Below are 12,269 nucleotides of genomic sequence, written 5' to 3' on the forward strand. Positions count from 1 at the left end.
ATTCAAGTGTTCTGAGAGAACACTAGACTTCTGCTCCTCCTCATGGCTCTGTTTACAGGCTTTAAAAAATCTATTCTGTGACGGGAGACTTTGACCAATCACAGGTCATTTCAGAGAGAGAGAGTGTTCCTATTGGCTGTGCTCCGGCTGGTGGGCGGTGCTTGGTATTTCCCCAATAGATCTCAACATGGCTGCCGGGTCACAAACTTTCTCATTTTACAGCTAAACAGTACACTATAAGATGATTCTGAGAACATGTGAGGAGAGAAATAGACATTACAGTAACAGAATATTGATTCATATTTGATCAGCGCTGCCTAGTTTGACCGTTTGGTCGGAGTTAGCGAGTGATTGACAGCTGGCTCTCATAGAAGGCACCTGGACGGCAGAATCCAGATCAGCTCTTACTGCTTGTTTTCCTCCGATCTGTGAAATCTTGCAGATACCGTTAGGAGCACCGGAGGACACTGGAGGAACATGATTTTCCAGATTACCTGTCTCATGCACTACTGTCAGGATATAGTGAACGTTTCATAAAAATAATATATTAATTATATTGCTCCATTTCTACCCACTGCAGCTAATAAAAATACTTATAGAGCCACTTTAAATATAATTACTAGTATAATAGTTTTAATAAACTGTTGAATTATTTCATAATTTATTGGTTCATATATGTATATGCATTACTATTCATATTTTAAGTTTTTCCATTTTGCCTTATTCAGTCATTTCTATTCAACATTAAACAATATTATCAGAAAATCTATTTAAAAATATTTTCATCAAATGAAGAAAATTGCCACCAGTCACCCAAAAACACAAATCTATCACAGAAAACCACAATGTTGAACAAAATATTTATTTTTGACAATTACATGACCTCTGATGCTCCGAGAGGTGGGCAAGACGGTACAAAAAGAAACCATAAAATAAAGACCATGAAAAAAGTGACATGAGTTGGCAGTCCTAGTCCCCATGTTAAACCTAAAAACACCATAGCACAGACACACACACACACATGGAGGAGGAGGAGGAGGAGGAGGAGGAGGAGGAGGAGGAGGAGGAGGAGGCGTTGGAATGTGATGAGTAGTGTGTACCAAGACAGACAAGTTTGCATCTGATATGATCACATCCTGCTACATGTATCGGTCCTCCAGTCAATGCAGGGTTAACACAACAAGCTCAAAAAACTGAAAACAAAAATCACAAAATGAAATGTAAATCATTAGAATATCTGAGATCCAGCCCTGAGATTAACAGACTTTTTATTATTAAAACCAAACATTTTGTAAGAATAAAACATATTCCAAAATCTGTATTTGGTACAATGCGAACAAGGGCCTTTAATTGATAACTATAGCAGAGAAAAATTAAATACACAAAACATAAGCATGGCACAAATGAAATAGGCCTGGTGCTCCGGGATAAGGAGTTTTGTGTGTGTGTTGTGTCCTGCTGCTGCTGCTGGTGAGACACCAAGCAGAGCCGACCCAGTGTGGACATCCGTTAACACGGAGCCGTGGAGCTCACACTCTGGTCTCAGGCAGCACAACGCTGCCCCTGATGGCGCTATGCAGAAGAACACAGAGACATTACACCAACACTGACCACATAGAGACTTCTCTCCAAAACAAACAGGCCGGCTGACAGACCAAAGCCCTGACCTCAGCACCTGATTCAACAAGTACTCATACTAATCTCATACACGGTTAACACAAGTCCCACAGAGACTCGGTATGTACCTGCGTGGTGGAAAGGATTCATTAGGAATCGGCCTACCGTGCCCCCCCAGGTATCAAGAACAATGAAGTCCGCAGCAGAAAAAGTTGCATGCAAGCTGCCTTCAGTCATCAAGATATCCAAAGAAAGGTGATGTACATCCACTGATTTGTCATAGCTAGTGAGAAAACTGTATATACCTCTTGTACATCAGATAAGGCTTTTTTCAGAAAGATTCTGATGGAAATTCACCGTTTAGGCCCAAGTCAAGAAAAGAAAAATCGCAGAAGAACACGATCAGGAATCTTTCCTGAATCATTTCTATTCAAATTGAGATTAATAATAGAAACCAAAGATTCTCAATGTCAGCATAGAAATCTGCAAACACACATCCTTTGTAAACTTGAGTGACCCAGGTGAAGCCGAGTGTTCTTTTGCTGAAGGTACACTCAAAGCAATGTGAATACTGCGCTGCAAAATTCAGAAAATGTAATCTTTTTTTTTGCAGCTCCAGGGAGAAATCCAAGTAAACAGCAGATGACTCGCATTTAAAAAGGAATCCCTTTACTTCTTCATTTATTATCTCCTTACAGGACTCCAAAGAAATCGCCTTGAAATTCCATTAAGATAGCAACTGATTTACGGGCACGTTTAAATTCTCCGAGCCTAAAGTGGGAGGCCAAAGTGCTTTAAACCAAATCAAAATCACAAGGTCTCATCCTCACGGCTGGATGACCTGTGAACCTCAGAGAGCTGCACGGGTGAATCTGAAGGAAGGAAGGTAATACTGCAGCCGGAGCAGAAGACCAGACATGTTCAGTGTCACTCCAAAGTGCTTTCTGCAAAAAACCCTCACATGGGGAGAATACATTCGAACACACACGGTTCAGTCCTCTAGATAACATCAACTGGGCCCAACAGTTAGTGCAAGCGTTGTTCGGGTGGATTAGAGACTTGCCTTTTGCGAGGTGTTCTGTTTCTTATGGAACCCTGTTGTGTTGACAGCATCCAGTCAGGTTGTTCTGGGACAGATCTCCTTGACTGGCTTCATATCTCAACATTGATTACTAATAACTTAAAAACACACAATCAAACCTCTCTGATAACTGCTAAAGAAGCCAATAAGGAAACTCCGGGAATAAATAAACCAAATATAATCTAATATTTTACAAAATCTTTAAAAAATTAAATATCTTTGATTGTTATTCATATTTAATCCAGGAACAAAACAAATCCATATAAATAACTACAGAGTGAAAACACGAATGATAAATTCAGCATATTACTTTGTGTCCCCAGTCTGAGGGTGTTGTTGGCGTCCGTTGTCTCGAGTACCGTCAGACTGGACCGAGCGAGGTTTCGGCGACCGGGCGCCTCCGGCCACACAGCGTCAGGGGCGTCGGGGGTTAACAGTGCAGTTGAAGAGCAGAGGGTGAAGTTAAGGTTTACGGGTGCTAGCTGTCAGTCAGAAGAACCCTGGTCCACAGTTGCCATGGTTACCAGCAGAAGGGGAAGGAGAGCCCCTGCAGAATGTTGCATGTGAATGTCTGGATGAATAAAAAGAAAAAAACATATTTCAAAGTGATGAATTCATCTGAACACATTTCTTCTTGTTCTGGAGGAGAAAGCGCTGCCTCGGCTCGAATACTTGCTGATTAAAAAAATAAAAAGACACTATGGCACATATTTATTTCTGTAATGACCAGCTGCAGTCACCGCAACCATCGGCAAACAGAATAAAGAGACAGAGGCTGCGGTCGAAAAGTAAAAAAATGACGTCCTAATGTCTTTTCTTAACCGCTTATCCTTGACCTTGATGGAAAACATCATGAGGTCAAGGAAAGATGAGAAGGAGGATTCAGAAGGAGTTAGGAAAAGACAACCGTGGTGTTCAGAGAATCCGACTGCTCTTTCACTAGACTCCGTAATTATGATGCGACGGCAGGTGTAAGTGATGCGGGTCTGCTGTGGTGAAACTACAATGTTCTGAAGATGGACTACAAAAGGCGCTGCTCCCCCTGTGCGTTGTTAAATAGCTTTCAGTGACAGACTGCTTCACCTGCACCCTGCTATGACAGGGCCTATAGCAATTTAGCATTGCACTTCCATAAAGTTCAAAAGCATGGTCAAACTGAAGCAGCTGAGGCTGAGAAATCCTGACTTTGAGTCTCTACTAGGGCTGGGACGATTTACCTGTCTCCCGATTCAACTCTATCACGATACTTGGGTGCCGATTCGATATGTATTGCGATTTTTAAGAATTGTGTTTGATATTACAATTTATTGCGATTTTTCTTAACACTAGACCATGGGAAAAAGTTGAATCATACACTTCTAGGGACTTTTATCTTGGAAAATATCTAAATGAATCCAGTAAAAATGGTTGATTTTCAGCATGTATGTATAATTAACCGTTTAACCGTTAACCGACATTAAGCATTTTAACCGATTAACGCCATCGGTTAAAAGAAAAGTTAATAATTAACTCAAAAGCTGAGCGGCTCAGAGGAGCGGCTCGTCACTTTAAGGAGAAAAGCTGGTCCACCTTAACAGCCCACCTTAAGAGGCGGAGCCGGAGTTACAGGATACAGGAAGTCGGCTCTGGTCTCTGGCTCGCTTGAGCGGAGGAGTTGTAGTTTTGTAGCATTTATTCACCAACAAACTGTACACACACTGCTACACCTACGTTCACAACTAGAACGCCACCAACAACCTCACACTCACCACCAACACACACACATACGGTCTGTTGGAAACTCGCTAAAGTTCCGTAGACGTAGTTACGCTAAAGTTACGTAGACTACGTGTGGCGGCGGCGAGCACGAAGCCTCCGGCAATGCTAGAGCTGCTAACGTAGCACAAATACACACACTGTTTGTTGGACACTCGTTAAAGTTACGCCGGACAGACACACAGCTGACAACCTGATAAACTAAACTAAATGTGTGGTGGAGACTTTTACTGGGAAAGTGGCTGCATCTTGACACTACACGCAGCATCGTAGCTGCTAAGTTAACGCTCCCGGACGGTGAACTGGGGACTTCCGTCAACCAATATCTGTTGTTCTCTTACAGCTGGTACGAGGCACTAATCTTGTCGGTTAACGGTTAATAATCGGTTAACGAGGGACGGTCATCGCTTAAGAATTTTTTTCAAAATGAGCATCCCTACGTCACATTATTCAGTCTATAACTATAAAAGCGGTAACTTCCTTCTACCTCCACATAGACTTGAATGAAGCAAATATACTGATTCTGGCATTTAAAAAAAACAATCTAAAAAAAAAAAATTGCGATACATAGGTGAATCGATTTTTTTCCAGCCCCTAGCTCCTAGTACGGGTTGAGCTCCAAAAATCTCCAACACTTCTCATAACACAACTCATCAGTATCTTTTATTAGACCCTCATGCCTCCAATGTCTACTTGACACTGCTTTGGAGACCGATTCATTTTCTTGAACTTAACACAACTTCCTCTGAGGCTGCCGAGGACATGGACATGAGCAGGTATTTACTAACCTTATGAGGTTTCTGCTAACTTTGTCAACTGTCATCCCATCGGTTCCCTGGAGGGGCTTTGAATGTCTTGTTCTGAGGATGGATGAGGAATCACAAAATATTTAGCTGACAATACAGTCACACGTGAGATCTTTCAAACAGCAGACAGCTAGGTGTAGAATAGCAGAAACACACTAGTGCAGTTATTTCTCACCTTGTGCCTTTTACACTTCATGGAAAAATTGTCTTCGATGAGTACACAGTCTGCTAGAACAAGGAGAGAACAGGAGTTAAAGATGCCACACGGATTCATCCGAACGGTTCAACCGCCCACACGTGCAGGTTCAGGCCTGGAGGAAGTGATAACAGCCAGACGCACTTCACAAAAGAGCCATTTACAAGCCAATACACATTAACTCACACAGTCGTGGGTGTATTCAACATACTATTCTAACAATGTTACAATACAAGAATCTAAACCTGGACAAATAAAACCAGAACCAACAGCATGGCTAGATGCCACTTGAAATACATTGGGTGAAGTGACCCTTTAAGATTAAATACATAACCAGTGAAAAATAGCACACTGTACCTGTAAACCTGCACATGGATAAGTAATGTACTTTGTTCCCGTGTGATGTGTGGAGACGGAGGGCAGAGAGCAGCACTAACCTGACTCCAGAGCACACCTGTAGTGGTACTTGTTGGGACAGACTTTGAAGAAGCAGCCCAGTGTAGCTCCCAGGTCTCTGCACGCCGAACACATCTAAACACAGCAGATAATAAAAAAGGATTGAACCCCTGATCTATGATCTATGCTGAGTTTGCTCTAGAAAAGCAGCACACTAGGGAAGCTCACTTCAAGATCTTTCTGTGAACTTCAAACCTAAAGGCTGTATCTATATAGCAATCAGGCAACTCTCTGGCCTTGAAGTTAGATAATTCAACTCATGAATGTTTAAGAATCAGAGGAGCCATGGACACCTTATTAACATATTAGCATTTCTTCAAAGTCCTTATTGATCATTATTGCATAGAAATGTCTTACATTCATCATTATGATGAAAACATGAGACAAACATGTTAGAATGGACAAAAAAAATTATATTAGATCTGACAATGTCGGCAGAAACTACAGAACTGGTACATGATGCAGAGAGCTGCTCTGGAGCAGCGGTGTCATCGCAGACCTCAGTTTTTAAAGAGCAGTGGCCTGTAATACGAAGCAGGATTTGGGGTTAGTGAGGTAACTTCAGGGTTCCTATGACAGTGGTCGCCATGGTTACGTATCTGCCCTGGAGCAGGTTATGTTTGAAATAAAAGATCAACTCTTATAAAAGCTACCGGATCAGATATCGGGCCGATACTGACTCAAATAGCTGGAACGGGTATCGGTGATTTATTCAGTTCAGTCCAGCCTGATGTTACCTTACACATAACAGAATGACCTCAGTCACTTCCACTCAGGGAGGCATACAGCTTATAAATTAAACACTGTTATCAGATCGGTACTCCGTATCGGCTGAAGCTCAGGTATCGCTATCGGTATCGGGACTGAAAAAGTCAGATCGGTGCATCTCTATCACTATTATGAGCACGTGGTAACAACAAAAATTGGCCAGTGCACACGTGTCATGAATCTGACAGTAATTTTACATGTGCACTTAATTGTGCGCAATGTAAGAACATTTCTGTGAATGAGGCCCAAATGAATGTCTCCATGTTGTCTGTCTGCATGAATAATTTCCAATATTTTTCCTAACTGACATAATTGTCAATTACATATGCTTACTCATGCTTTGATTTGATAACACATCCAAACTATTAGTATTCTAGAGGCCTACAAAACCAGTAAGTAAACAGACGGACTATTAATGCATCATCATCCTTGATGTTTTGTTCATTATCAGCTCCATCATATCACTCACATCTCCATGTGGAGTTGTGTAACAACATATTGATATTATGGGTTAAAGATGGGTGCAGTTTACCGTCTCCTGGGCCACCTTGACAGCCTCCTCCAGTCCGTAGACTTTGCCCTTCACGAGGAACACGCCGGTGGACCAGATGCCGCAGTCTTCGTGGAGCCAGTATTCACAGGGCTCCAGAGGCAGCACGGGGGGGCTGTACCAGTCCTCCACATCAGCAGAGGCGCCGTCAAACCGAGCCCGCTTAGCTGCAGGGCGGCCAGTACCGTCAGCTGTCCACCGGTGGCTCTCCAGGAGGCCCTTCTGCTTCAGCGGAGCTCCTGGCCTGAGGGGCCACGCTGCGGGTGCAACGGCACCCTTCCTCCCCCTGCCTCTGACACTGCAGGACGAAGAGTCAGAGTCGCTGTATTCCTCCCCGTTCTCTTTGAGATGCGACATGCTGGCTGGTCTTTTGGTGCTCGGCTGGTACCCTTCGGGGTAATAGGGACCGTGGAGGTCCCCCAAGTCCATGGCGTTGGCCGCCTGTCCACACAGGCAGCAGACGAGAGCTCGCTGGTGCTGGCTGTGCATGGACGCCCGGCCCAGCTGCAGACAGGAAGTGCTGGGTACAACTGCAGAATTGAAGCCACAGTGGTGAGGCTGCTGGCCCTTCTTGTGTTGCGTCCTCACCTCCTCGGGGTAGTTGACTACAGTACACAGTGATGACGAGGACTGCTGTCGTTCCATGCGGATGAACGGAGAGAAACTGTCTAACCTAATGTCCCTTTTCTCCACCTTGAAGTTGACGTACTTCAACCTGATCTCGGGCTCCTTGGGGGCGAACATGGAGGAGGACAGGCTCCATTTGTGTTTCCTTTGCCTCCTCTTGGCGGTAGCAGCCCCCTTCGTCTTGGCGGTAGCAGCCCCCTTCGTCTTGGTGGTAGCAGCTCCCTTCGTCTTGGCAGGTGTTTTGCTACCTGTAGCCTTGCCTTTTCCTCGGCTTTTCTTTGGAGATTTTGATGATGATGATGATGGTGGTGGTGGTGGTGGTGGTGGTGGTGGTGGCGGGGAACATCTTGCCATATGAATTTCCACTGAGAGGTCGGGGTGAGAAAGATGCTCTGGCTCCTTTGAGTTTTTGTTCTGAGGTCGTGACTGTGATGAGGGTTTCCTCTTTGACTTCACAGGGCTAGTCTGTGCCGAGCATGCAGGCTGTGTAACATCCTCTGGCTCCTTCTTTGACTTCTTGTGCACAGAAGACGGAGGACTTTTTGGAGGTGTGCTGCTATTAGACTTTTTAGTATTATTGATTGCAGAATCAGAGGTAGAGTCTTTGTAACGGTGAGTGTTCATGTTATTAGTTTTACCCCTTTTCATTGCTTTTTGTCTCCTTGTTTTCACTGAGAGGGGCGCTTTCGCTCTGCTTTTCCTTTTTCCTCCCGACAGGGTGGCATTCCTCTTAGGACTGGCTAACTTAGCTGTCGTCTGGGAAGCTGTTGCTTTCTTATTGGTTCGTATGCATCCCGACACTTTATACCTACTTGAATTTATGTTCATAACTATAGCCTCCAACCGCATCCCTCTGCCGGATCGCGCTGGCAGTTTCTTTCTCTGTGGTGCCTTAGCATTTCCGTTCATGTGAGGGATGATGGTTTTGGGTTTGTTTTCTGAAACATCTGACACACAAACATCATCCGTCAAGTCGATCAGAGGCTCCAGCACAGCCTTCCGTCTGTGGACAGGCTGCTTATTTTCTGCGGTTGAATCTAACCTCGTGGTGCTATCGCTGATGCCAGAGCCCGGCTGAATGGCCCCCTCTGTCGTCAGGCTGTCCCACACGACCTCATCGGTTGCCTCTAGATACGAGTTGTCGCCGCTGGGTGAGCTGGAGGCCTGAGGCAGGATGAACACATCTTCCACATTGTCCAGTGAGGTAGCGGAGGGGGAGACGGGGTCCTCCAGAGGACTGATGTACTCCCTGCTTAGTGAACACAGGTCTCTAGCAGCCGGGCTGTCCAGAACGGCCGCTGGGTCCGGTTTCTTAGACATGACAAAGAGCACCTCGGATCCGCCCCTCTCCTCATCCTCCCCCGTGACCGGGGTGAGTGACTCCGGTGAGGATTCAGCACATACTCCTGAACTACAACAGCTATCACCCTGTCCATTTTCCAAACCCCCACACTTTCCTAGAGAAAGGACGTGTTCCTCTGCGCCTTTTACATCCATATCCCCGTTGCTGGAAATGACTCCACCATTGAACTCCTGAGGCTCCTGCATTAGACATACTCCCCCATCACTCTCTGGTCCCACCTGAGCCTGAGACAATGACTGAAAGAGGTCCGTCTGATAGCCGAGGTCCATGGGCCCATCAACCTGCTCCAAGTAATGCTGGTTCAGTGCATAGGCGGTCTCCCCGAGCCCTTTATCTGAGTCACAAGGAGGGTGGAGGGACAACTTGCTAATAGGTGGCACACCATACAGAGGCCGAGACAGGGAGTCGTGAGCAGAGAAGACGTGAGACCTGCTCACGTAGGACAGGGTGACTGTAGTGTGGGAGAAGGCGTTGTCTGGTTGAACCGGATCCCCTGATTGGAGAGTGGCGTCTGAGGAGCCCGTCTCTGAGAAGGGTAATTCGGGGTCCCCGGTCCCAGAGTTTGGGTACCAGCCGGGGCTCTTGACCATCCGCAAGGCATCGAGGGACGGGCTGTTGAGGACCTCGCTTTTCCTGGTCAGGTTGATCATAGAGGGGACGCTGGAGGTGGACAGGTCTTGAGGCTGGAGATCATCTACGTTCCCAGGTGGCTGCTCCATAACAACTGCAACGGATGGAGAGGAGAACAGAAAGTGGTGCAGCTTATAAGAATGAGTTCTGTCTGAGAGGAAGCATTACATTTAAAGGGACTGTTTGTAACTTGTTACACGTATAAATCATTGCGGGTCAGTATCCCATGCGCGCTTGGCTGTGGCTACACTGTTCAGACTCAGACTCCCACATAAACTAGTATCTAGTATCTGTATCTAGTGAAGCCCGTCTGTTAAACAGTGTTGGCCGCGGTCCGAGGACGCGGGGGAGACCGTATCTTTGGTCTCCAGGGCCGGAGTCTCTGCTGTACTCTGCTCCTCTGCCGGCCTTCACTCGTTCTCACTCGCACTCTCGCTCCACCTCTCACGTGCATGCGCGCACACTCCACACTGCAGAAGAGTTAGTTTAGCTCTGAGAATATCTAGTGAATGTACAGTGGACGTTTGTGCAGAAATAACTGCTGCAGCTCCTCCAGACCAACAGAGGTTTCCCGTGTCTTGTGAAGTGACGGGGCTCCGCAGAGAGAAACGTTATCGTCTCCGACCAAAACTCCGGTGTCTCCCCTGTTCCCTCCGGCCGCGGTCGGGAGGCTGAGGCAGGAAAAGCCAACACTAGGATCAGCATTGATTCATGGAGAGACCTTCGTCTGGTCAGCTAACATTACTGCCAAGCAGCTGAAATATAGAGTGATATTGTGGTTTTAGCTGACGTGTGTCGCCTCACTGTGTTGAGTGATGCTCGTTCATGTCTATGTAGAGCGAGCACAAGCGCGAGCAACAGGACGCTGACTTTAGTTGACTTAACAGCCACAGGTGTCGCTGTTAACAAGACATTTCTGATTCTTACAAACAGTCCCTTTAACGATATTTTTAACATTAGTGAGCACTCTTTTCTAAGAACTCAAGGTCATAGTTTAACTACTTTTGACCACTAAGCTACGTCAACTTGAGTCATCACTTTGTTGCTGTGTCATTCAACTTGATTTAACTAAAGTCACAACATTAACTAGCTAACTGACGGGTTCTTGTTGGAGAACAAAGCATAACTCACAATTTACATGTTGGCTCATTTCCAACTTACAATAATGTTTGAATATTCCTGATATCAAGTTGTTCTGTTCAGTAGATAAGGTTAATGTCTCTCCAGACAGCAGGAGACCGGCTGACTCTTCTTTACCACCAACGTTGACAGCTCAGGGCTGCTAACAGAGTTAGCTTAGCCTAGCCACAGCTAACGTTAGCCAAGGCCTATAGAAGGAGGCTGGGTCACGGGTCTTGGAGACCGGGGTATGACGCATGCGCAATGTAACTGAAGCTGCGGTCGTGCGTTGTGATTGGCTCAATTTCCGCGAGTGCAGACCAGATTTTACTGCGCATGTGTCATACCCCCCAGATATGACGCGTTGATGACGCGTGACCCAGCCTCCTTCTATAGGCCTTGACGTTAGCTAGGCCCGGCTTAGCTCCGGGAACACTCCCGTACGCAGAACTCCATCAAATATCCGGCAGCTTTAAGTGATTTTCATTAAAGGCAGAAAGTCCTGCAGCCACACAACGTGACTTTACAGCTCCTGCTGGTCGATAGAGACCTCTCTTGAGTTCGGCAACGTCTACTCCTCCATGGAACTCATTATTACCACAGCAGGTCAACTTTTACAGCTCAGTGGTCCACATTGTTCTCCCGCTAGACGTTGAGACTCCCAGGAACTTTGTTGGTCAAACCAGTTTTAAAATGTTAAATGTGGTTTCAAAGGGAGTTCTTTGCTGTATCACACTCACGCCGAATTGAAGAGTGGGTCTCGGCGGTTCAAAGAAGTGTGAACTGCTTTCTTCTACATTTAAAAACTCAACGAGGAGTAAAGTATTGTTAAATTGCGGATCACTTTAGTGGAGTTTGGCGACACGCTCTCTCCGTTTCCGAGAACGGAACGCATCAGGGGCAAGGCCCGGTGGATGAGACAAAGACAGAGCGGAGTAATGCTGCTGCTGCGCTGCGGAGCACAACTTACCCGGACAGGAGAGATCGCTTTAAACACGTCCAGTTAAGAGTCGGTCCCAGCCTGCATCTCTCTGAACAACTCCTCTAACGTTACTATAACTAACCTACTAACACTACAGAGACTCACAGCTCCACATTAGATAAAGATCCTCACTCTCCAGGATCACTCTAACGTCCCTCTGAGAGCAGCTCTGTCAAGTTGTTTAGAGCCTAATCTCAAACTTCCGGATGCCCCCTTCATAATAAAACGATTAGGGATGCGTTTCGCTGTTTTTCCTTCTTTTATTTGAAATAATACGCATACAAAAGTATAATTACACCATATATCAAAGTGGTGGAAA

The 12,269-nt window shown here is 45.8% G+C and overlaps 1 protein-coding gene across 6 annotated transcripts; it reads right to left on the reverse strand.

The window, feature by feature from the left end:
- Window positions 1–846: 846 nt before the first annotated feature.
- Window positions 847–12,269, reverse strand: LOC141758426 (uncharacterized). 6 transcript variants are annotated; one of them, XM_074619840.1, is made up of 6 exons: window positions 11,939–12,269; window positions 7,212–9,943; window positions 5,893–5,986; window positions 5,435–5,487; window positions 5,242–5,313; window positions 847–3,269 (listed from the first exon to the last, which is right to left on the reverse strand). In XM_074619840.1, the coding sequence occupies exons 2-5, from the start codon at window positions 9,936–9,938 to the stop codon at window positions 5,266–5,268; spliced, it is 2,922 nt and encodes a 973-aa protein (XP_074475941.1). In that variant the 5' UTR covers window positions 9,939–9,943; window positions 11,939–12,269; the 3' UTR covers window positions 847–3,269; window positions 5,242–5,265. The 6 variants fall into 6 exon arrangements, with proteins under 6 accessions (XP_074475941.1, XP_074475944.1, XP_074475943.1 ...); XM_074619843.1 differs by having other exon boundaries at window positions 5,435–5,484; window positions 11,939–12,264; XM_074619842.1 differs by lacking the exon at window positions 11,939–12,269 and adding an exon at window positions 11,709–11,929.

Source organism: Sebastes fasciatus, chromosome 20 (assembly GCF_043250625.1).
Source record: "Sebastes fasciatus isolate fSebFas1 chromosome 20, fSebFas1.pri, whole genome shotgun sequence".
In the NCBI taxonomy this organism is placed as follows: Eukaryota; Metazoa; Chordata; class Actinopteri; order Perciformes; family Sebastidae; genus Sebastes; species Sebastes fasciatus.

Bases quoted from the DNA above. Each gene is read 5' to 3' on its own strand.
- LOC141758426 (XM_074619838.1), bottom strand. The intron at 5,987-7,211 runs GTAAACTGCACC...TGCTGTGTTTAG, and splicing joins TCAAGGTGGCCCAGGAGACG to ATGTGTTCGGCGTGCAGAGA. The intron at 5,488-5,892 runs GTTAGTGCTGCT...TCCTTGTTCTAG, and splicing joins CAGGTGTGCTCTGGAGTCAG to CAGACTGTGTACTCATCGAA.